The sequence below is a fragment of the Mytilus edulis genome, chromosome 3 (genome assembly GCF_963676685.1).
Source record: "Mytilus edulis chromosome 3, xbMytEdul2.2, whole genome shotgun sequence".
In the NCBI taxonomy this organism is placed as follows: Eukaryota; Metazoa; Mollusca; class Bivalvia; order Mytilida; family Mytilidae; genus Mytilus; species Mytilus edulis.
Genome location: NC_092346.1, coordinates 68,945,601 through 68,969,300, shown reverse-complemented (window position 1 = coordinate 68,969,300; position 23,700 = coordinate 68,945,601). Strand labels below are relative to the sequence as shown.

General features: G+C 33.0%; 2 protein-coding genes across 3 annotated transcripts in view; both read left to right on the top strand.

The window, feature by feature from the left end:
• Positions 1 to 4,274, top strand: part of LOC139517250 (leucine-rich repeat-containing protein 74B-like) — a 41,694-nt gene extending 37,420 nt beyond the window's left edge. The window contains exons 9-10 of one of the 2 annotated variants that reach the window (XM_071308090.1): positions 2,558 to 2,656; positions 2,970 to 4,274. In XM_071308090.1, coding sequence (XP_071164191.1) covers positions 2,558 to 2,656; positions 2,970 to 3,656 — 786 coding nt within the window. In that variant the 3' untranslated portion in view covers positions 3,657 to 4,274. The remainder of the gene's footprint in view (positions 1 to 2,557; positions 2,657 to 2,969) is intronic. The other variant, XM_071308086.1, reaches the window with a different exon arrangement.
• A 2,750-nt stretch (positions 4,275 to 7,024) lies between these two features.
• Positions 7,025 to 22,043, top strand: LOC139517253 (acyl-coenzyme A amino acid N-acyltransferase 1-like). The gene is made up of 9 exons (XM_071308092.1): positions 7,025 to 7,146; positions 12,236 to 12,559; positions 13,831 to 14,094; positions 14,665 to 14,834; positions 15,105 to 15,218; positions 16,339 to 16,415; positions 20,181 to 20,271; positions 20,617 to 20,818; positions 21,783 to 22,043. Exons 2-9 carry the CDS (start codon positions 12,277 to 12,279, stop codon positions 21,917 to 21,919), a joined length of 1,338 nt encoding a protein of 445 aa, XP_071164193.1. The 5' UTR covers positions 7,025 to 7,146; positions 12,236 to 12,276; the 3' UTR covers positions 21,920 to 22,043.
• The last annotated feature ends 1,657 nt before the right edge of the window (positions 22,044 to 23,700 follow it).

Below are 23,700 nucleotides of genomic sequence, written 5' to 3'. Positions count from 1 at the left end.
AGCTCACCTGGCCTAAAAGGCCATGTGAGCTTTTCTCATCACTTGGCGTCCGTCGTCGTCGTCGTCGTCGTCGACGTCGTCGTCGTCGTCGTCGTCGTCGTCTGTCGTCGTTAACAATTTTTCAAACATCTTCTCCTCTGAAACTACTGAATGGATTTGAATGAAACTTAACATGATTGTTCCTTAGTATATCCTGCACAAAATGTGCGCTTCGATTTTTGATCCGTCAAAAAACATGGCCGCCGTTACTTAAAATAGAACATAGGGGTCAAATGCAGTTTTTGGCTTATATCTCAAAAACGAAAGCATTTAGAGCAAATCTGACATGGGGTAAAAATGTTTATTAGGTCAAGATCTATCAGCCCTGAAATTTTCAGATGAATCAAACAAACCATTGTTGGGTTGCTGCCACTTAATTGGTAATTTTAAGGAAATTTTGCAGTTTTTGGTCATTATCTTGAATATTATTATAGATAAAGATAAACTGTAAACAGCAAAAAAGATCAGCAAAGTAAGATCTACAAATAAGTTAATATGACCAAAATTGTCAATTGACCCCTTAAGGGGTTATTGTCCTTTAATGACAATTTTTCACAATTTGTTCATCATATTTGCTAACTTTAAAAAATCTTCTCCTCTGAAACTACTGAATGGATTTGGTTAAAACTTACCATGGTTGTTCCTTAGATTATCCTGCACAAAGTGTGTGCTTTGATTTTTGATCCGTCAAAAAACATGGCCGCCGTTACTTAAAATAGAACATAGGGGTCAAATGCAGTTTTTGGCTTATATCTCAAAAATGAAAGCATTAAGAGCAAATCTGACATGGAGTAAAAATGTTCATTAGGTCAATATCTATCAGCCCTGAAATTTTCAGATGAATCAAACATCCAATTGTTGGGTTGCTGCCACTTAATTGGTAATTTTAAGGAAATTTTGCAGTTTTTGGTCATTATCTTGAATATTATTATAGATAAAGATAAACTGTAAACAGCAAAAAAGATCAGCAAAGTAAGATCTACAAATAAGTTAATATGACCAAAATTGTCAATTGACCCCTTAAGGGGTTATTGTCCTTTAATGACAATTTTTCACAATTTGTTCATCATATTTGCTAACTTTAAAAAATCTTCTCCTCTGAAACTACTGAATGGATTTGGTTAAAACTTAGCATGGTTGTTCCTTAGATTATCCTGCACAAAGTGTGTGCTTTGATTTTTGATCCGTCAAAAAACATGGCCGCCGTTACTTAAAATAGAACATAGGGGTCAAATGCAGTTTTTGGCTTATATCTCAAAAACGAAAGCATTAAGAGCAAATCTGACATGGAGTAAAAATGTTCATTAGGTCAATATCTATCAGCCCTGAAATTTTCAGATGAATCAAACATCCAATTGTTGGGTTGCTGCCACTTAATTGGTAATTTTAAGGAAATTTTGCAGTTTTTGGTCATTATCTTGAATATTATTATAGATAAAGATAAACTGTAAACAGCAAATATGATCAGCAAAGTAAGATCTACAAATAAGTCAATATGACCAAAATTGTCAATTGACCTCTTTAGGAGTTATTGCCCTTTAAAGACTTTTTTCACAATTTGTTCATCATGTTGACATACTTTAAAAAATCTTCTCTTATGAAACTGCTGTATCAATTTCAGCCCAACTTAGGCTAAATGAGTTTCAGAGTTTCAGAGTATCTAGTATAAATTTTATATTTCATTTCCTTGTATGTCAAGAAACATAGCTCCTATGGCTAAAATAGAACATAGGAGAAAATGATTTTTTTTTGCTTTTGAAGAAAATAGGACGATTCAAAGAACATTTAAATAAATTGAAAAGCCAAAATAATCATTGATGAGAGATTAAACCAAAAAAATTCAGGTGAGCGATTCAGGCTCTTGAGAGCCTCTTGTTTCTCTAATCTTCAAAAAAATAACCCCTTTTTTCTCTAATCTTCATTTTTTTGGCCCGTTATTCTCTAATCTTCATTTTTAAAGGCATTATTCTTTAATCATTTAACCCCATCCAAACCCTCAGGGAGGACCCCCCCCCCCCCCCCAGATACATCGACATTTATGATGCTAATTATAGCCTGTATATATTAAACACCCGTCGTATAACTGTAGCAGTAAAATAAAACATTAATCTTACTAAGCAGTTTGTGACCGTGAAAGTTTTCTGAATTTGTATATTGTGGAAAAAAAAAACGAACCAGGTGTGTTAGTCTAGATAAGTCTCTGAAGTTTTGCTTCTACACAAAATCATAAAAAGAACAATACAATACTTAGGTACTATAAAGAAAAACACTAACAAGGTTGTCGACGTAACGAAATACGTTTGGCTTGATAAACTAGTTTTATTGTACCAAAACCTTAATCACTATGTGCTCTACTTTTGCCTACTTTGCATAAAGATATTGATAAGAAGTGAAAACAAGATTCATATTGCTTTTAATATTCAATACTTTTAAATTGATTGACTACCTGGATAAAAAAATATGATATTTTACTTATGATCCTCTTCAAATTTACAGCATATATCGTATTATATTTCAGCTTGGAGAAAATCATTTTACCCACTTAGGGTCTCTAGCCTTGATTACAGTATTACTCAATCCAGATAATGTCATTGCACTGGAATTACTTGACCTAGGAGTAAGTTACACGAGCCAATATTATAACATATTAGATAACACACATATCTAATGAAATTAAAATGATAAAATAGTAAAATTCTGTAGTGAGTCCAGGACAAGGGAAATGCAACGGAAAATATACATTTTTCTTGTAGGTGACAAGCACCATAGTAATTTTATCATAGTATGTAAACTAGAACACTTTGTAACGTCATGTACATTTTTTTCTTTGAATGAAAATTTCTAAGCCGTTTTCTTTGTTTTGAGACATTTTTTTTCCAATACGTAAATGTTATTGATTTTAAAATTAATTAAGTATGCATTTTTTTCAGAACACGCCAGTTAGCGATGATTTTGATTTTATAGCAAATGAACTAAAAACTTCAAGGCAAAATCTTACTATTAAATATGGGAGGATAATGAATAAGAAAAGGCTTCCACAAAAACAACAAAAAAATGACAATCAAGATTCTAACTCAATAAATCAGCAACAAAACCAAACCGAAATTGATATAGAAAGGTCTAAAACGCTCCCTACCATGACCTCTTCAGCTGGTACTGATGTCGACGACTTGGTTTTTAGTCCTGATTCAGAGGAAAAACAGTCTGCCCTATATATTAAAGAGCTATTATCACAAACCAGTGCGAATAAAGGAGAAGCTGCAGAAACTGAAAAGCAGCTCGAAATTAACAAAAACGTCGCAAAAGAAGATTCAATAACATTACCGAATAATAGAAAATATAATTCTGGTGAGGAATCAAATTCAACATCGCCAACTAATTACGAAGATAAACAAAATGTAACATCTGACACTTTAGTTAGCAACAGTGTAGAGAACACAAACAATCAGATAGATGCCAACAATTCAAATACAGTTACCAAAGAGAACAATGAAATATCATCAACTGAAGATACCAAGAAGGATGAAACAATTAATGCTAACAAACCGGCTACTCAATCATCGCAATTAGACCCAAAAAATCTGTTTGTGCTGCAACGGCAGTCATTCATAGATTAGAATCTAGATGATTAAAAATGTTTGTGCTCTGGAACTCAAGAATATGTTGTTATCAACCAATAAACATATTGATATTTTATTGATCATTTTTATATTTTGAATTTCCTGTATCAAATTTAATTCCGTCAGACATGTGATTGCAAAACAATTCGGATTGTTTATAACGGAAAAATGGATATTTGAGGAGAACAACTTTATTATTCCCCTTTAAAGTATTTTAACTTCTAAACATGGGAAAAAAATGTAATATCTTAAATATCAAAATATTTCTGGTTTTGTACATGCATTTTCCGAAGTAAACGAAGCGCTATGTTGATACTAGTGTTATAACTAGCTAAACATTTAACTTGAATGACAGTTGATTATAACTCTGTGAAATTTGAAAAATTGATAAAATACGCACCTGAACACTTACTGTATGTGTAAGTTAAGTAACGTCACATCAGTCTAAAATGTGTGAGTAAATTGAAAAACTTGCCGCTTTTGATAAAAAAAATCAGACAATTATATTAAATGCAAAAATGCAAAAAGAGTCTCTCTGGAAGATTCAACATTTTTTATAGTTGATTTTTGCGTACATATAATGAAAAAAAATTAAACTGTTATAAGTGTTATTTATTTGTTTATAGCCGGTATATGGAAACAGTAGTATATGTGTAGCCTGGATCTTAGGTAGACTTTTATAACTCAGCCATTTGTCAATTGTTTCCCTCAGGGCAAATTCCTCAGGAAAAACAGCCTTCTTCGGGATGCTATGTATTTACAACAACTGAAATAGCTCTTATGGTGACTTGTATATAGTTGTTAATTTCTACGTCATATGGTCTTCTCACTGACAGTAATACCACATCTTCTTATTTTATACATGTAAATTTAACATAGTGCAATTATTCACCGAATATCAGATATCTGATATTGCATACAATGCATAAATAAAAGTAGTCTACCCTAGTTTAATCGTTGGAACATGCCTGAAATATTTGCCACTGGACAATTAACAAAACAATAATTATTCAATATATCCTAGTTGTCGTAGTGATTGACTATTCGTTTGTTTGCTTGTCCCTAATTGCCAAATAACTCATAACAAGTGGTGACTTCAATAAAGCTTTTCAGTCGGAAATCTTCATTACAAATCAAATCTAGTCATTTGATTGGTATAAAATCCAAATATTGGGGTTGTTACCAAGACAAACATGACAATATTAACAAACATACAATATTCAAAGTTAACCAACATTCATACTATATAAGTATATCATATATCTAGATATTTTGAAGGAGGTGATACTTTTGCATAATTTAGCACCTTGATATTTCAATTTGTGGGACCAGATCAGCTATGATGGGTATTTGGGTAAAACTCCTTTATTTCCTAAATACCTAATCGGCTAGCGATACAAACTACATGTGACATGAGATATTTAAAAGTTGCTGTCTAGATGACCAAACATAACCGTTTACATCACTTTTAATTAACATTAACGTGTCCTTAGTACACGGATGCCCCACTCGCACTATCATTTTCCATGTGCAGTAGACCGTGAAATTGGGTTCAAAACTTTAATTTGGCATTCAAATTATAAAGAGCATAGAATGAAATTCAAAACAGTGTGGCTGTGGCCATTGATTGACACATTAAATTCTTCCATTGACTGGGGCAATTTAGGTGAACGTTTGTTTGTAACGACCAATGCTCACTATGTACTTTTTAAAGACACTTAAACTATGGGGTCGCCAAAGGTTCTCAACACCTTAATAAAGTAATTCGAAAAATTAATCAGAAATAACACGATGTTTTGATTTATATCAATTATATAAGTCAAAACATAAAGGTTATTCCTGACTAATTTTTCGAATTATTTTATAATTAAAGGCGTTAAGAAACCTTTGGTGACCCCAAAGTTTAAATGTCTATCGTAGGTACGTCGTGAACAGTGGTCGTTACAGACAAACGTTCACGTAAATTATTCCCGTTCAATGGATGAATTTAATGTGTCAATCAATGGCCACAGCCACACTGTTTTGAATTTCATTCTATCATTGGGAACATGCTTACTAAGTTTCAAGTTGATTGGACTTCAACTTCATCAAAAACTACCTTGACCAAAAACTTGAACCTGAAGTGGGACAGACGGATAAACAGGCAGAAGGACGGTACGACGGACGAACGAACGGACGGACGCACAGACCAAAAAACATAATGCCCCTCTACTATCGTAGGTGGGGCATAATAAAATATCTAAATGGTATGTTCTCTCAAACAAAGGATGGTCGTTTGAGATACTATTCTATACCTACTGGTAAATTCATTTTATTGCAAATTGAGAGACCTATTCAACAAAGTCACGTAGTCAAATGGTGTGGATATATGCAGTTATAGGGTACTATACATGCACAATGCATGTTTGTGGCATGTATGACAGTTTTAACAATTCGTTTGGTGTGTTTGAGCTTTTAATTTTGATTTTGCCATTTGATAAAGGACTTTCCGTTTTGAGTTTTACTCCGAGTTCGGTATTTTTTTATTTTTTTTTATTTTACTTTTTTTCTAAGGCATACAAAAGTAAGTATACTATTTCCAAATCGTTAATGTATGTTCAAGAATAAAAATAGTAAAATATTTGTTTTCTTCCATCTTTAACTGAGGAGTACGACTTTGCATGCATTTACTATATATATAAGTCAACAAACGTAACGATACACAAGTTTGAACTCCTAAACATAAAATATAATAAATAGGAAAAACAGTTAAATTATCCGGTTAACAAAATTCGGCAGATGTGAATTAAATATTGAAATATCTGCACAGGCATTCAGGGCAATATTTTGAGCAGACGTATTAAGTTCTAAATATCAATTTGAAATAACAAAATTGGCCAAACAAAAAAAAATCGCATATTTGCATTATGTCCCATTATGGTTTAGACCAATTAGGCAATGATTAATTTTACCTTGTTCCGGAATATCCATTTTCATTTTATATATGGAAAACACATTGCCTTGCATCGTTTCTTTTGTTGACTAGTATGTATGTATATCAATGATTTTATGTCCGGTATATAAAGAAAATGATAAAAAAAGAAAACATGAATGTACACATCTCACTAAGTATACACACGTTTACCATAGATGTAATACGTTTACTGAAATCATAGTCATATTACTACGAAATATGAGCGAATTGAATATTTCAAGGTCTGAAAGCATTTCAATTACCAGCTATTTCTTCGCAATATATTGATGTTTTAGCGCTCTGTTTTATTCATAAATATTTATTCAATGCGTCATTGTGGAATTTCTTCTAGAAGCGTTAAAGACAAAAAAGTCCTTCCCATGTCTGTAATTTCAATTTATTTTCATCTTTTAGAAAGCGTATTGAAGTCGTATCTTTTCAGTCGAAGAGTAATTTTATACTACCAGAGGTTCAGAGGTCACGGGGTCATTATTTGTGTCGATAAACACAACAGAACATTTTAACTTTGAAAAGGTAAGTTCAATGCAATTCATATTCATTTCAAAGTTTTATTTAAAGTTGATATTAGATAACATAAGGTTTACTGCTCCTTCAAATCGACTGAATAACAACATATAAACACACATATTAATTATTATGACTCTCTATTATGCCTGGTCAGATTCTGAGAGTGATGAAAGTAAATGCTAAATTTTAATCTTCACATAGCAGAAGAGATTTTGGGGTTGCTGTTTGCTACATTTCCAGTCACGGAGACCAGGGGAGTCACTCTGTAAGTGTGTCTCATATACGGGTCCATATTTACCTATAGGGTCAATTCAATGTAGGTTAAACTACGCACAACAGTACTATGAATTTCATATATACGTGACCTACTGTTTGGCAAAAATGAAGACTGTGTATTCACTGTGTAAGACCTTGGAAGAGGATAAGTTAAATTTATATTTTATGTCATGAAAGTAAATGTATTGGGGTCATAGATAGATTTATGTATTGTTCCAAAAAACAGTATACCTTGTAATGATCAAATATTAATGTTGGTTTATTCATTTTTTTAAATATTCATATATTCTTTAAAAAAATCGACAAAATCTATCAAAATTGCAGTTCTAAGCAATTGTTGAGCACTTCTGATAAGGTAAAATGTTTATGAAATTAATTTGTTCTATGGTCGGGTTGTTGTCTCTTTGACACATTCCTCATTTCCATTATCAATTATATTGACAATATATGGTTTAATCCTTTAAGTAGACACACATGAACCTGTGTTTCTATTAATGAAGGTTTACTGAACTTTTATGGGTTATAGGCAAATGAGAAAACATATATAACTATGGGATAGAAAGTAGAAAATATATTAAGTACTAAAACTCTTTATAGTCTCCAATGAACCATTTATGATTTTGATTCAGTACCATTGCACTGGTGATGGCATGTATCTAAGGAGATTGGTTTAACAATAGAAGGTGCAAACAAATATTAGTTGAAAAGATTTTGATAAGCTAAGAGTAAAATACTATGCTTTTGATATGCATTAGGAAGACAGTTTGTATGGGATTGGCGTTTGGTCTTAAAAAAAGGTTCTGTCAAATTACATAAAATTCCATAAAAAGTATGACAGAGTTATTGAAGCTAAAAGAAAGGTTTAACAACAGACTGAACCTTAATGTGCACACCACCGAATAATGGGATGGCTAGTTATCTCTTCCCCTACATAAATGTTGCAGGCACAACAAATATGGGCTAATTATTATTTCCTTATACATAAACTCATCAAAGATGCCAAGATTAGAATTTTGTATGCCAGAAGCTTGTGTCGTCTACAAAAGTGACGCTCATATTAAAATACCAATTAGAAATTGACCGAAATTCCGAAAGATTTTGCTATATACAGCTAAGGAAATACACCTGGTGTAAAATACATGCACACTTTCATTTTAGGCTACAACCAGAGGCGTACCTTAAATACAGTGTTTCTACTGCTTAGCTGGCTCCATCATCAGATGAATACCCTCTCCTTGACTGTTTCGACACTGTCCTCGACAATCTCCTTTGGGTGCCTGACTGAGTTGATCCGACTCGGACAGGAACCAGCTAGCTTTTCCACTTCTCTTCTCTCTTACTTCTTACCCTACCAGAATCTTCCTCTGCCCGTCTCCCAACTTTTCCTACCAAGCTTGTTTCTTTTTACTTGTCCAGTTAGTCCTAGTGACCCAAAAGGCTGTTCAAAACGTTTGAGAAACAAAGACTCTCCAGCCTACCTTCACTGGAAATACCATGTCCTCTAATTCTTCTTTTGAATGTCGGTTACCAATTCCTGGTTCTTTGCAGAAGAGGGGCGAAAGATACCAGAGGGACAGTCAAACTCATAGATTGAAAATAAAGTGACAACGCCATAGCTAAAAAATAAAAAAAGACAAACAGACAAATAAAAGTACACAAGACACAACATAGAAAACTAAAGACTAAGCAACACGAACCCCACAAAAAACCGGGGTGATCTTATGTGCTCCGGAAACCAAGCATATCCTGCTCCACATGTGGCACCCGTCGTGTTACTTATGTTATTGCAAATCCGGTAAATAGTCCAACTGGGTAGGTCACATTCGTGAAAAGAGAAGAGTATTGTAGTTATGATACAAAGAATATATCCGATATCATCTGTGAAGTTATTCCATAACGGTCAACCAACCGTCCGTAAAATTTACGAAGGGATGATTTCAACTTCACCATTTGGAACTCTTGGTTTAATGCCTTCCTTGTGAGCAGCAACCCTCTATCAAGGAAATCATGATAGGAAATATTAATGTCAATATCGTCATTTCCAGGATAATAATAAGATATATAAACATTATTGAGCAAATTAGCTTGCTCTATTCGATTAATCATTTCAGCGTCGCATGCTCTAACAACAGCATCTTTAAGATTGACTAACATTTTAAACAAATGAAATTGTCTGTAATGTTTTCACTCTTTTATGACCTTTTTTTGCAAATAATATACTTTGGTGTGTTGTGATCACTTTTTTCAGGCACAAAAGAATTAGATAAATCGGAATTAATATCTTGTGTTTCCTTTTCAGCTGAAGAGCATGATACTGATTTTAAGTTCTGCTTACTTGTGTAGCTTTTATAACATGACCTATGATACCTAAATACGGGTAGTTCACTTGCTGTTTTATTGCAGAATTCATTCAAATAACTGAATAAATCATCACGCATCTTTTCTGCAGCATTTATCAGACTTTTTCTTCCAGATTCTGTTGATGTTATAAAAAAAATTTCAAAAACAGAATCACAGATAATGCATTTTCAACACCTACTCTCATTTTCACTTGCAAACCAAATTCCTGGTCCTTCGTCACGGCTAACCTACCTATTGCATTATGTGTTCATTTGGTCTCGTCCTGAATATGCACGAAATATAAGCCACTACCGGACATTAAGCAAGCAATAATGGTTTCTTGGTCATAATTCCGAAAAAGTCAATGGATGAAAGAATTCTTTTTGCTGCAAAATTTACTCCTCTCTTAGGCTATTATACTCATATAGTTATCTCTGTTCATCTTAATAATATAGTTGTCTAACGTTCGATTAAATCGGACAAAAGACTTAAACGCATAAATTGGATAGAACTTTCAAATCCTCAAATCATGACGGGGTAACCATGATAAAAAATATGATAGACGTTCCATACTTGCAAAGCAGGAGCTGTTTTCACAATGCTGTGTGTACAGGATATTCATGAAATCCCGTTTCCTAATAACTAACGCGCAAAAGGGGGGGGGGTAGTAAAGAGAGTCAGAATAGGATGAACACAATGGTACACCCATTTTATCAGTGTTTGATTGTTTGCATCTGAGGATTGCAATGAAATTATTTAATTTTCAGTGAGAAACGTCTCGGGTGAATTAATCAACTCTGATAAAAAAAAAAAGTTACCAAAGGTATAAGGATTTTTATTTAATAGGCCAGACGCGCGTTTCGTCTACCGTGACTCATCACGGTGACGCTCAGATAAAAAAAAGTTAAAAAGCCAAAAAGTAACAAGGTTGAAGAGCATTAACGGCCCAAAATCCCCAAAAGTTGTTCCAAATACAGCTGAGGCAATCTATGCCTGGCATAAGAAAATCCTTAGTTTTTCGAAAAATTCAAAGTTTTGTAAACAGGAAATTTTAAATATGGCCATATAATGGATATTCATGTCAACACCGAAGTGGTTACTACTGGGCTGGTGATACCCTCGGGGACGAAATGTCCACCAGCAGTGGCATCGACCAAGTGGTGTAAATAGTTATCAAGGGTTCCATGATTTTGATTTAATACGAAATACCTTGTTTGTTTCTTTTAATATCAGATATAATATTAGAAACTTGGTAAAAGTCTTTGATGGGGACGCATAAAGATCAGAATACGATCTGATAATGTAAAAACTATTAGAGAGCTGGTAGTGTATAAAGAACAGGGTATATGGTATGCCCAAGTGTAGGGAACACGAAGTCCCAAAACTGAAAAAAAATAATGGAATATATATTACAATGTCACCCGTTATCGTGTGTTCGCATCGTCTCTCAACGACTTTCAATCCATTCAAATATTTTATGACTGAGAGCTATCAGACAGTGTTTCTATACATTATATAGACAGTAGTCCCACTGTTGCAATCATCAACATCAAAATACAACTAATTCATTTTACATGTGATCGTAAATCATAAATGTTTTGCCTTCACATGAACATGCTCTCAATTTATTGTTAATGTATCGTTGATTACAAAATGTTGTGTCTTTTCTAATTTGTCTGAAGTGTAATTTTTTGAATAACTATGTTTTATAACCTGACAAATCATTTGATACGGTTATAACATGCCATCAGCCCAATGAAGGCGAAGTTATGTTTTCCTAATTTATGCTTAGATTGTTTGCATTTTACTGCACCCGCTCTTCTCACGACGTGATGTGTGAGCTGTGTGGTATATATGAATACGCATCTTATGAAATATTAATCAGATAATTCCCGACAGTGCCATATTCTCTCAGTAATATTCTCTGCACGTACAAGCCTTGCAATCAAATGTAAAGTATCCATAAGAGAGTCATTTTTTTTTCAAAATTCTACTTTTACCAAACATGCTTTTGCTTTTGTTGCAGAATCGCCTAAAATAATATTTTATCGAATTTTTAAAAAGACTTTCCAATTGAGTCTTATAGGTGGCAGTTTTTACCGGGAGAAAACAGAGTCTGCCGTTTCTATGACTTAAATGACATTGATGATGAGAACCATTACATTATGAATTGTAGACATTTGAAATGAAAGAAAGAAATGTTTACGACATCACTAGTGCTGTTGGTCAAAGTCCATCATCAAGACATTTGTTGAGAACAAACTTAGCCTGAAACGGGCAGAAAAAATGGATACATTTACTCAACTCTTTTAACCTAAGTTGGAAATATTAACTATTTTTCTGGAATGCTTATACTTATTGATTAAATATATCAATTTTTGGCAAGTTTTTTCTATTTATTGAATTATAATATAAAAAAAAATGAAATTAAACATAATGATGAATATATCATTCAGATTTGTATTTTGTTTTCCTTCAGGTTAACGTATGTATTAGTCATGTTAGTACAACAAATATGTGATGTTTAGAAGGCAAGTTAAGAATCTACTGTTTGACTTTCCCAAGATTTATGACAATATATTTATCCGCTGTTTCATGGAAATTAAAGTCTACCCAGAAGAACCGCTGGTGGATGACAAAATCAGTATAACAATATCTGGACTATCACCACAACAGAAAGTTACAGTGAAAACATCAGTTACTGAAGTAAAATCAACATTCTCATCTTCAGCGTGTTTCATTTCAGATGCTAGTGGACATGTCTTCATTGATAAACAGCCATCGATACAGGGAACATATACAGGTGATGATAAAATATCCTTTACAATGATACATGTATATTATATCAATATTGGGCTCTTAGCACGTTTAATTTTCCTCGTTTTGGTATGGGAGTCTCGGGATGATACCAGTGTGAAAATTTAACTGTAATATCTTCCTTTATATTATACTTAGTCTTGTATGTTCTTCCATAAAGATCAATTTGTCCATATAAATTAACTTATGTACAGGTACCCGGCCACGTCCACTTGTATTTTTGTCCATCTGACGAATTAAGCCTTTTTCAACTGATTTTTATAGTTCGTTCTTATGTTGTACTGTTATACCACTGTCCCAGGTTAGAGGGAGGGTTGGGATCCCGCTAACATGTTTAACCCCGCCACATTATTTATGTGTGTGCCTGTCCCCAAGTCAGGACCTGTAATTCAGTGGTTGTCGTTTGTTTATGTGTTACAAATTTGTTTTTCGTTCATTTTTTTATATAAATAAGGCCGTTAGTTTTATCGTTTGAATTGTTTTACATTGTCATATCGGGGCCTTTTATAGCTGACTATGCGGTATGGGCTTTGCTCATTGTTGAAGGCCGTACGGTGACCTATAGTTGTTAATGTCTGTGTCATTTTGGTCTCTTGTGTACAGTTGTCTCATTGGCAATCATACCACATCTTCTTTTTTATATTTGAAATCTTATTTTTCACAATTAAATTAGCATTTACATGCAGAATAGATATGGTCACACATTGTTGAATTGAACCATACAGTTTTATGGTTAATTTTAATTTATCTATGTTATCTGTAGAAAGTATTGGTTATCTTAGCAGGAAAAGTGTATTTAGAGTCTTGTGTAAAAATGTCTCCTTTTCATGTACTGTGTTACAATAATAGACATGGATCGACGAGGCAAGGCATAACTCTAATAACGAAAGTTATATTTTTATATAGCCCAGTTTGCCATGAGGCCTTATTAATGTGCCGGACATAGTTCTGAGGGAAGAACAAAAACGCTAATGGAAAGTGCAGATCTAAATTGCTTGCAAAATGATAATAAATTATGGGTAAGCCATGTATAACTTTGTCTATATGTTATCCGATAAAGCTGGGACTATTATAAAAGTCGCAGAATGAGGGTACACATTATTTATCAGATGCATTGATCTATACTGCACATTAACTGTTAGTTTCCACTATTTCGTCACATTTAGTTTGACCATATTGACCATGTCACTTATACTTTCATAGAATTGGGATTATAAAATAAACGTCTAATAGAAAAACTCTCGTACATTTTTATAGGCGTTGATGGTATGGGCTTGTTCTGGAGTATGACAGCAGATCCTGGCCAGCAAAAAGGTTCGAGGTACCTAAAACGTGACGTAACAACACCACAAGTTGTCAATTTATCTGTTTTCGAGGATCACTATTCCTGGAGTGACTGTCACAATATAAGCCAAGAACCTTTAGTCTCTTCGGAAGTTGAAAGATGGTTTTTGCACAAGTCAGTGAAAAGAGAAGTAATTAGAGATGGAATACTCAGGGGAACTTTATTTACTCCTTCAGGTATTTTACTGATTCTTATTCTTTACAATGCATCTTTATACACATATTTCATATATCTATTCATCGGATAAATTTGATTACTCTTCAAATAGATAAGCATTTGAATGAAACTCGTATTGTTCTGTTCAAACCGATTATAAAGGTATCCTTTTTTGAATTTTGTGTTATTTTTTATAAAGTTTACTGCATAAACAATGTTAAAAGATAACAATTTGAAGTTGAAATGTAAAGTTCATAAAACGATGAAGGACTCATTGACTGCTGTACCCCAATTTGTTTCTCTCACATTGTTTTCAATATAATGGAACTTTATGCGACTTTCATACAAGTAAGAAGTTTTAGCTAGCTATAAAACTAGGTTTAATCCACAATTTTCTACCTAAGGAAATGCTTGCTACTAAGTCAGGAATATGATAGTTGTTTTCAATTCGTAAAGATGTGTTTGAACTTTTATTTTGCCAATTTATAAAGGACTTTTCGTTTAGAATTTCCCTGAGAATTCCGTATTTGTGTTGTTTTACCTCTTTCAGTATGTGCGTCTTTAATCAAATATAGTCATGCCGTTTTCAGGGCCAGGTCCATTCCCTGGAGTAATTGACATGTTTGGAACAGCAGGTGGACTGATAGAGTTCCGTGCAGCCATATTGGCATCCAGGGGATTTATTGTGTTTGCCTTGCCTTACTTTCAGCATGAAGATTTGCCTGAAAGTATGACTGATATTAATTTTGATTACCTCAAGGTATGTACTGAAGAAGAAAATAGCTATCATATAATTCGAGAACACCATAATTATCCACCATCGAAGTATGGCTTTTATCATACTTTTACTGTTTTTTTCAAATTGTCTTGGATATTGAAAAAGAATTTATAGTTATAAAATTCAAATGCTATTGAAGCTGCTAGATTGATGACACTGCTAATTCCGAGGATGATGCTATCGATTATATTTTTATTATTTATTTTCATTATTTTACCAAGGAATGTTCATAGAAAATGTATTTTTCTACAGGAGTCTATTGATTGGTTTAGTAACCATTCCGACGTTATCAACAATGGTGTAGGGATTCTTGGTGTATCAAAGGGTGCTGAAATAGCATTGATGCTGTCAGTGGAATGTCCCCAAGTGAGTTAACCAAACAATTGAAACGGAGAAATATTTGCCTTTGAAATAGCGATACATACATTCTGAGATCTTTTTAAACAAAATTATTCGAAAGAAAACTGAATAAATACAAACACTGCACAGTAGCTTGTAACTTTCTTTTACTCCTGTATTTAAAACTGAGATTAGTCAAGAATGCTACACTAACATAAGTATAACATATCTTAGTGTGACATCAACCTATAAATGTAGCTTTTTTAAGTGTCATATCAACATACAAATCTGGCTTTTTCTTTGAGAAATAAGAATGCTCGTTTCGGAATTCATACTTACTACAGCTCTTACTCTCTATATATATACACGAATAAAAAGGATTTATACATCTTCCATGATAAAAAAAAATACACATACATGAACCAAAAAGTACTATCAAAGACCTTCAGTATCAGCATGCAATATTATCTAAATCATATGCGAATTTAAAGGCGTACATCGACCCAACATAGGCACCTCAAGTGAACAATAACCAGGTGTCAATACAATATATCAAACTCTTCCGAAATCTAAAGAAAGTGGCGAATAGATCTACTGAAACTCTTGCAGAGCTACCATAAACACCAAATTGTCGAAACTACACAAAACATAAGTTAATACAAAAGACAACCATTGAAGAGGTTCTTAGTTTATTGTGGCAGGCACATGCATTTGTGGCAGGATTTAACTATGATTTTTAAATCTCTGTCCTACCCATTTTAAACTTGATCAGTGGGACTAACAAATGGTACATTTAGAAAAACATCAGCAGTATCAAAGAATGCCTTCATTTTCTCAAAGCAAAATCTAAGTATTGAATCTTATGCAGATCCTACACTTAAACAACAGTGACTGCAATATATAACTACCTTATTTTGTTTAACCCCAACATTTTATTATTTCAAACAGGACTATAGAAAATCAAATGGAAACAAAAATATTCTATCTACACTTTTTGTGAACATCAATTTCCCCATTTCCATTCCTAATTTTATCAAAACATAAAACCGACTATGCACATTTTTACAATCTTTCACTAGCTTCTTGGCTAAGCTGTAACTATCAGATATTATGTTAAGTATATCATTATTTATTTATTTATTTGTAGGTGAAATCTGTTGTAAACATTAACGGAACTCCATTTTGTTCATATTTTCCACTGGGTCCATTTACAAACTTTGTTGAGTAAGTACATAAAGATAGCAGTACGCTGAATTTGTCTGAAAAAAACATGGTTTTATCCAAACCTTAAGTGGCATTGAACTAGCTGTCATCAACTGCAAGTTTTATTACATTATTACTTTGTGTGTTTTGTGTTTTCCCCTTTTTTCTTCTTGATGTAATAAGCGCCTTACAGCAGATTTTGACAGTTTGTTCTTCTGTTTTGCTGTTGCCAAATTTTTGGCGGCGTTGAGCGCCCACAGACATGTTAACGCCTTGCAGGAGACTGCAACATTAGTTGTTCTTCTATGGTTGTAGATGGTACAGGGAATCGGTTAGCAGATTAAAATTATAATTATAAATATTTCTTTGTTTTCTAGCAATGTGCAGTTTACTATATCTATATCCGTATACTGAAAAATCCTGGAATTCGGCACATTGCTAGAAAACAAAGAAATATGAAAGGCACACGGATATATGATACATTAGAAAATCGTTGCAGTATAGTTACAAACATACATTAATAAATTGTTCAAATGCTGCATTTGATTTGAAAATAGTGGAATTAATAACTTTTAGGGTGTCAAAAATTCGAAGAAAGTACTTGATAAATTACATGCTCATATTCTGGATTTTGAATCTGTTCGAAGTTTTGATTTTCTACACTATATACCAACTGATGCACGTCAAACGCGCGAGTCTACATCATAGTTAATGTTAACCTAACCATGTGCCTGTTAGAGTAAGGATTCAGCCGCAGTACTTAAAATCTTTCAATTCTGTATGGGTGGATTTAACATAGATAGATAAATTCGTATAATAAAAAAGCAAATAATGAGGTTGTTAAATTTGATATATGCCTTTATGTGTTTCTTTGCTGCATATTTTGTTTGTTTTTATATTGATGAAGATTATACCCCAATGGTGACTGCTGTACCCCTATTTTTGACATTTTTACCTATTATGTCTGTTTGTTTTGTTCATGCATCGTTGTCAATATAATGGAATTTGATGCAACTGTCATATAAGTGAGCGATTTAGCTAGGTATAAAACCAGCTTTTATGAATTTTCTTAGGAGTTCAGTATCTTTGTGATATTACTTTAGCTTTAAAAATTTGGCATTCCTAATTAAATGTGCATTTAAAAAGTTAGAAGGTAAATATATATTCAAACTTTTTATATCATTTTTAGTAACAACAAATAAAAGAAGTATGTCAATTGAGACTGCTTTGATACGATAACTGCGTTTTTATTTTTACAATAATATAGCATTTTTGTTCGCTATGGAGACACCGTATATCATTAAGTTATTGGAATTACAATGGGAGTTATTGGAATAACAATGGGAATTAACTTTCCACCGTTTATTGTGGACCTGTTTCTATATTGTTACGATTTACAATTTATGACTAAAATCAGCAAATACTCAATGAACCAATATATGATACAAATATTTATTAACACTTCAGATATTTAGATGCTATATTTGGCTCTCAATAATGACGAATTTAGTATGTACACTTAAGATATTTATTCTACTGAACTGACTTTAAATAAAGCCAATGCTAACAATGCACACCGACCCTTCCAGGATCTTGATATCTGTATCTTTAACAGGAGGCGTAATACAAAAAAAATACGATAAAAGAGAAGATTATTCCTTTCCTATTGTTAATATCCATTTACTATTGTTAATGTCTATTTTTAGATGGTCACGTTCCATCGTCACCGTCTTATGGTTTTTGTATACATCTCAAATTGTTTGATTCGCTCGTGTATGTAGAAAAGTATTTGATTTTAAAGAAAGTAATCTCTGTATTACTGAAAAGATTTACTCAGAGCATTTTCTAAATTTTATCATTGAAAGCGTAAATCATCATCATCCGTAAGTATAAACCAACATGAATACATGTTATGCGTTCAGATATTTCACATCCAATCTTTTATGGTAATATTCTTTATCAAGCACAAAAATGTCGTCATTCACCCCAAAACCTTACCAAACCTTTAAACAGACTTATTTAGAAGGGATATAGTACGTACGCTACTGTTGTCAGGTCACTGTCGATAGAATTTTTTTGAAATTAATATTGATTCACTTACTAGTATAGGGTATTGGCGTCGGAAATAAACACATTTGCAGGTGGACGTTTCGTACCCCGAGGGTATCACCAGCCCAGTAGTCAGCACTTCGATGTTGACATGAATATCAATTATATTGTAATTTTTTTTATAAATTTCCTGTTACAAAACTTTGATTTTTTTCGAAAAACTAAGGATTTTCTTATCACAGAAATAGATTACCTTAGCCGTATTTGGCACAACCTTTTGGAATTTTGGGTCCTCAATGCTCTTCAACTTTGTACTTGTTTGGCTTTATAACTATTTTGATCTGAGCGTCACTGATGAGTCCTATGTAGACGAAACGCGCGTCTGGCGTATTAAATTATAATCCTGGTACCTTTGATAACTCTTGTTCTAAAAAAATGTTGTTTGCATGATACGGGTTCTTTTTTTCTCATACCAGTATATTTTAATATGATGGTATGTTATTAAACCACCCACGGGAGGGATTGTACTTGATTTTGATATGATGAAGACATAATCTTTCAATCTCGTAAATTGAGGTCTGGAGATGGCATGTCAGTAACTACATGCTAGTAGTCTTTTGCTAATTTATCTAACGCGTCTGGCGTATTAAATTATAATCCTGGTACCTTTGATAACAATAATCATTCATGTATCGATCATTGTCATTTTGCTAGGTTTTTTCTGTTACCTATTCTAACATCGGACTCGAACTTCTTTTAAAATGCGTATTAGTGTGTATTGTCTAGAGGTATAATGGGGAAGTTGAAATATCACCAAACATGTTTAGCCCAACTGCACTATGCGCCTGTCTCAAGTCAGGAGCCTCTATCCTGTTTTAGTTTTTTTTCAAAATTATTTCTAACTTCTGTTCATTTATGTGTTTTGAAGTTTAGTAAAACGTCCATTTTCTCTGATCTAGTACACATTTTTGTTTAGGAGGTAGATGAAGCACGCTTTACTTGCTGTGTTAAAGACCCATTGATGGCCTTGGGTTGTTTTATGCTCTTTGGTCGGTTTGTTTTCTCTATGACACATTCCCCGTTTTCATTCTCAATTTTATATGTGACAGCACATTACAGATTCAAACAGACGTATATGTCATCAGCTGAAACCGCATATTTCAGCTACATATGCATATCCTATGTCTACTATGCTACACTTACATCAATCTACATAGCATGAACTCCAAACCATCGAAATCATTTGGACATGCAAATAAAAATTATCTATTGAACATACAAATAAACATAATCTATTGAACATGCAAATAAAAATAATCATTTGAACATGCAAATAAAAATAACCTATTGAACATGCAAATAAAAATAATCTATTGAACATGCAAATAAAAATAAGCTATATAGAACAAGAATTTCCATCAATAAGCTTGAGTAAAAGACAAAGTCAAAACCCGGGGAATTGTCTTATATAACCATAGAAGTTGTTATATTTACTCGAGTCAGCTATGCATGTTATGTTCCTTTTCCAATTTATATGTAGGTATATTAGATAAGGTTAGTTTTAAATGATGGCTAGTATTCCTCCACACATTTGATTCCTTTTATAATGAGCTTAAACCTTTCATTATCTATGCACCTTAGATTTAAATATTTACAACGAATACCTTGTTTTATAAGATCCTGGTTATTATCTTATTGTCTAATTAATTGTAAAGTTATACTATTCTTTTCTTTAAGATCAGATTTTTCAAGATTTCAATATACAGATGAAGGGGTTCATATTTGGGATGCTATGAATACACATTTCAAACCTGACCATGTTTTAAAGGTGAGCTGTACATTCATTAGTGGTACTGTATATCATATTGACTGGTTTTGTATACTCTAAGATAAATTTTAAAATTTATAGTTAGTAAAGTTAGTTTAAAACATGTGAAAAATAAAATAACAAAAATACTGACCTACGAGGAAAATTCAAAAGGAAAGTCCCTTATTAAAAGGCAAAATCAAAAGCTCAAACACATCAAACGAATGGATAACAACTGTCATATTCGAATGCAAATGATTTCAATACAGAAATTCAGTACTTACATGAACAATTAATCATATTTTTAAATATGTCAAGTCATTTTTTCCATTAGATCATTTATGTTAGAATCCTTTTTTTTTAAAGACATGGGAATCAGATGTTCAGATTTTATACATTATTGGAGAGGATGACAAGTCAGTAGATCCAAACTATGCTAACGTGGTGTACAATTGCTATCCTGAAAACCAAAAACATAAACTGACTATACAAAAATATCCTAACGCAGGACATCTAATTGAACCAGCATATTTACCAGTATGCAGAGCTTCCTTTCACAAAATTTTTGGTGAGAGAATGTATATAATAGTTTTACAATATATTTATGAAAGTAAATTCTATACATATCTTGACACTTGCATCAGTCGAAGTACATTACTGTGTTTTAAACAGCATGGTGTTGAGTAAAAAGGATACTGCTTTCATGAAGAAGAAAAAATGTTTAAAGTAAACTTTTATTTAAGAAAATAAAAAAATGATATTTACCTAATTTTGTTTATTGTAGACACCAGTTTATAGTTGAAGACCAAATGTTGACCTCTGGTTGTCATTTGTTTTCGGTCTCGTTCTAATGCTGTGCTTTCGGCATACACAGGAACTCCTTTTATTTAAATCTGTTTATTCTTTCTGCTGTTTGTTTTGCTTACTTTTACATCATAACATGAAGGCTGAACAGCTCTGATATGTCTTTATATAAAGGCAACAGTAGTATACCGCTGTTCGAAAGTCATAAATTGATTGAGAGAAAACAAATCTGGATTACAAACTAAAACTGAGGTAAACACATTGACTATAAGAGGAAAACAACGAAACAACAGAAAAAATGACAATCCAACACACACAGAAACGAACTATAAGATAATAACTGTCAATTTCGTGACTTGGTACAGGACATTTTAAGAAAAACTGGTGGGTTGAACCTGGCTTTGCGTCTAGCCAAACCTCGCACTTTTATGGCAATGTTAAATATACACTCAAACGATAACACTAGATTACAGGACTACAGTACAAATAATACAAGAAAATTACGGACAGAGAAATACACAAATAAACACCACAATATGACATTTCGACATGCTGATAGGTATCAAAGGTATCAGGCTTAATTTAATACACCATACGTGCGTTTCGTCTACATAAGACTTACCAGTGACGCTGAGCTAAAATAAAAACAAAGAAAGCCAAACAAGTACAAATTTGAAGAGCACTGATCTTTTTTTATTCATATAATAGTTGCATTTATATCTTTTCAGGTATGGTGTTTGTATGGGGAGGGATACCAGAAGACCATGCTAGAGCACAAGAAGATTCCTGGAAATCTATCTTGCATTTCTTCAAAAGGACATTGTTAACCAACAATAAGGGGAAAAGTTTTTCAAGTCAGTTGTGACACACATTACTGATATATTATATTCATATAGAAATACATACTTTTATCAATCAGTCCAGCCATGAAAGGGATTTAATAAACATTTATTTTCATACAATTACATGAATAAATATAGTAGAAGTAATGACTCATAATGTTTTATGCTTTGTATTTTTTTAAACTAATCAAACGTGTATTTAAGATTTCGTTAGAACTACAAGACTGAAGTTAGTGGGTGATTTGTTCGAGGTTGACTAGATACATGTCATTTAAGCTGCATATTCAAGTTTTCTCATAATAACGCTCCTGTTAGTTGTTACAATTGTAATCAGTATGACTGTTAACGTTAAAGGTACCTATAACGTGTGATTTTGTATAAGTCAAATTTATATGTAGATATAGGAAGATGTGGTATGAGTGCCAATGAGAGTCACACAACGTTCCATCCAAGTAACAATTAATTAAAGTTAACCATTATTGGTAGAGGTACGGCCTTCAACACCGAGCTTTGGCTCACACCGAACAGCAAGCTATAAAGGGCCCCCAAAATAACTAGTGTAAAACCATTCAAATTGGAAAACCAACAGTCTAATCTTTATAAAAACGAGAAACGAGAAACACGTATGAAACACATAAACAGACGACAACCACTGAACATCAGATTCCTGACTTAGGACAGGTGCAAACAATTGCAGCGGAATTAAAAATTTTAAATGGACCAAACCTTCTCTATCATTCGTAGAACAGTCTGCACATCTTATACTGCACAAAAAGGATAAAAGGAATCGCCAAAATTGCGGGACAGTACAACATAACTCCAACACCTAAACCATCTGAAAAAACAATATGATTGAAATACAGATCATGTATCCACGCATCGTTAACAAGCATTTCAGCAAAGATTGTACTTTTTTAGTTTTGAAATCAGATTGCTGAAGAAATAAACAGACCAACAACAATTATCAACTCAACTCATGGTCCAGATTATTATGAGACTGATTTGGTATAGACATAATACCAGTTGGGTGGCATAATACCAGTGTAACGTGTGCGCACCTCCCCCGTTTGTATATCTAGACCATGTGTCGTATAATTAAAACAAACTACAAAAACCGACACAATGCAGCTACCAACTGTATAATGTACTCATGTCGTCCAAATTAAAACTTTTGATCGAACAAAAACAGATCGTTCATGTTTTAGAGAGGAACGACTCCCAATTTGTATTTAACGTATTGCCATAAAACTGTTTAACACTATAATAACATGTTGGGTTTTTTTAGAGAGTTAACACTAACTGGCCAATTTTATGTTTAACCGATTTGATACTTTCCTGATTCAATGTTATATAAGTTAGTATTACGTGAACCTTTAACACTGGGTCGATACCTCTGCCGGTGGACTATCAGTCCCCGAGGGTATCATCAGCCCAGTAGTCAGTACTTCGGTACTGACATGATTTAACAAACTTTTCTAAAATTGTCCGTAAATTTTGAAATAATTAAGAAATTAAGGTTTCAACTCCCTCAGGCAAAGTTGACTTTGGATGAATTTGGCTATTTATTTTAGGTATTTTTGTCATATAGCTCTTCAACGGTTTCGATTCTTATACACCTTCGGATTTCAAATGTTTGGCTTTAAGCGTTCCTGATGAAGGTAAATCCAGAAAAGCGCTGCGGACGCAACGTTTTGTAAGAACAAGACAAAATACTAACAAACAATTAAACAGCTCAAATGTTCTATTACATTAATAAATCAAATATACTCATAGTTTACATGAAAAAAAAAATATGTTAAGCAGA

Bases quoted from the DNA above. Each gene is read 5' to 3' on its own strand.
- LOC139517253 (XM_071308092.1), top strand. From the start codon at position 12,277: ATGTTTAGAAGGCAAGTTAAGAATCTACTGTTTGACTTTCCCAAGATT. The intron at 14,095-14,664 runs GTATTTTACTGA...TGCCGTTTTCAG, and splicing joins AACTTTATTTACTCCTTCAG to GGCCAGGTCCATTCCCTGGA. The intron at 20,272-20,616 runs GTGAGCTGTACA...TTTTTTTTAAAG, and splicing joins AACCTGACCATGTTTTAAAG to ACATGGGAATCAGATGTTCA.